Below are 2495 nucleotides of genomic sequence, written 5' to 3' on the forward strand. Positions count from 1 at the left end.
GAAGTACTCCGCATGCGTGGCACTATCTCCCGTGAACACCCGTGGGAAGTCATGCCTGATCTTTACTTCTACAGAGATCCTGAAGAGATTGAAAAGGAAGAGCAGGCTGCTGCTGAAAAGGCTGTGACCAAGGAGGAATTTCAGGGTGAATGGACTGCTCCTGCTCCTGAGTTCACTGCTGCTCAGCCTGAGGTTACAGACTGGTCTGAAGGCGTGCAGGTGCCCTCTGTACCCATTCAGCAGTTTCCTACTGAAGACTGGAGTGCTCAGCCTGCCACTGAAGACTGGTCTGCAGCCCCCACTGCTCAGGCTACTGAATGGGTAGGAACAACCACTGAGTGGTCCTAAGCTGTTCTTCCACAAATTCTTAACAGAACGGAAATAAGGTTGATGAAAAATAAACAGTTTCTAAAAAAAGAAAAAAACATTGTCAGGAGTCATGTTAGGTACTTGCTCATCAGGGCACTTCACAGCCAGGTCTCACTATCTCCTCTATGGGCCCTGCTCATTTCCTTCTTGCCAACGTCATTGTGCCACATAGAATGTCTTTCTTTCTCCCCTTGTCCTACCTAAATTCCACTAATAATTCCAGGTCACATGCTATAAGACACAAGAACAACAACAAAAATAAATTTTCTTGAATATTTCGGATGACATTGATCTCACACTTTCTTGGGCTCTTATATTCAGTCAGCCTCATAGAGTTTAGCATTTAATTACCTGTTTCATGGGTGTTGATGTAATCAACCTATTTGGTGGTATCCTCTCAGTCCATACCCTCATTTCTAAGGACTGTTCCACTCTTCTTTCAGGTTCCTGCACTTGGATAGTTTTCTTTTCTAATTTCTCTTCCAGGGACTCCAGCCCTGGTAAATTCCACAAACTGTTTTTTCTAGTTCTTATCTGGATGAGCTAAAATACAGGCATTATTTTGTATCTTGTTTAATTTTATTCATACCCTTTCCTGTACTGTCTGGCTTCCTTATTTTTTCTGTTTTCTGTCAGGCAGTTTCTGACATTTTGATCATTAATATTTACACTATTCACATCTATGTTTAATTTATATTAAATGACCCTTGTCATGCACACTTGAAGAAATGGGCTATTTGTCACATACTGCTAACCAAGGTTTTATTTTTCCTACAATTACTGACTTTTTTAAAAATCCTCACCTGAGGATATGTTTTTATTGATTTTAGAGAGAGAGGGAAGGAGAGAGAGAGAAACATTGATCCATTGCCTTCCATATTCACCCCTGCCAGAGATCGAACCCACAACCTAGGTATGTGCCCTGATTGGGAATCGAACCCACAAACTTTTGGTGTACAGGACGATGCTCCAACGAACTGAGCCATGTGGCCAGGGCCAATTACCAACTCCTGGTGGGACATTTATTTATAAGAGAAACTGGGCCTCTTTTAAAGCATTGAGATCTGAAGGTTTGCACTGAATTCTCTCCAAATTCACACTTCCTGGAGTAATCTGGAGTTTTCCATATTCTTTGGTAGTTCAGTTCTGCACAGGCAGAATTTGGGGACAAAAGAGATGGCTTTTCTTGTGCATCAGGCAAATAAGTATTTTCTTACTACATTTGCTCACAGAACAGATCCTTATCTCAGAATCCCTTAGCCATGTTATGAGATCCCTAGTGACTTAAGCTTTGATGGAGTGAGAAATTAATCAATTTCTGCCTCCAAGGTTTCTGTTAGTGCTACCAGACCATGGGCCTCACTGAAGCTTTGAATTGATATACAGCAATAACATGCAGGAAGACAGAGGCATTGTAGTGGGACTGCGGGAAATCTTACAGCGTGAAGAATGGTTTAAGAGTCCAGATTGTGGTGTTGGTATTGGTACATTTGCTTCTCCTTTCAGGAAAGGCTACTCTGAAAATTGGGAATTTGCTGGTAGGTGTCTTAGGTTGGGGATCCCTCAAAGCAGAACCCAAGATACCATAAACTTGAATGGGGGACTTACTGAATAGGAATGGGACATCTTTATTTTTGGTTCAAGAAGAAAAATGACAACATTATTGTATATCCAAAGAAAAGAAGACAATCACAAGGTCTATGTCCATAACACGTTTTTAGGGATCAAATTTGCTCAAGAAATGAAGGAAATTATTTAAATCAGTCATTGGTTTTACTCTCAAAATAGGAGCAAGCAGGAGAATAAAAGGGGAAAAAGGAAGACAACTGGCTAAGGTGGAAAAGGGAGAAGTTTCTTTAACATCATGATTGAGATCTTAGTGCATAATCTAGGCAGATATGAAATGGGAAAAGAGATCTCAGAGACCAGGTTAGACACATCTAAGAGTAGAAGGGAGACGCAGATCCATCTATCTGCTCCTTAATAAAACTGCTCTAAGATCAGAAAAGGTAACTGATCTCAAGGAAGAGATGTGCATAACCCTCCCAGAGTTCCTGGGTGTAGGATATGATTGAGGGATAGCTCTATAAACTGCAGCTAAATTCCCTAATCAGAACAATTGGGTA

At 41.0% G+C, this 2495-nt stretch overlaps 1 protein-coding gene across 1 annotated transcript; it reads left to right on the plus strand.

Annotated features, from left to right (window-relative positions):
* The first annotated feature begins 6 nt into the window (after positions 1-6).
* LOC102263439 (40S ribosomal protein SA) lies at positions 7-409 on the plus strand. The gene has a single exon (XM_005877112.2). It carries the CDS (start codon positions 13-15, stop codon positions 346-348), a length of 336 nt encoding a protein of 111 aa, XP_005877174.1. The 5' UTR covers positions 7-12; the 3' UTR covers positions 349-409.
* The last annotated feature ends 2086 nt before the right edge of the window (positions 410-2495 follow it).

This window comes from Myotis brandtii, unplaced genomic scaffold (assembly GCF_000412655.1).
Source record: "Myotis brandtii unplaced genomic scaffold, ASM41265v1 scaffold506, whole genome shotgun sequence".
Taxonomy (NCBI): Eukaryota; Metazoa; Chordata; class Mammalia; order Chiroptera; family Vespertilionidae; genus Myotis; species Myotis brandtii.

Bases quoted from the DNA above. Each gene is read 5' to 3' on its own strand.
- LOC102263439 (XM_005877112.2), top strand. From the start codon at position 13: ATGCGTGGCACTATCTCCCGTGAACACCCGTGGGAAGTCATGCCTGAT.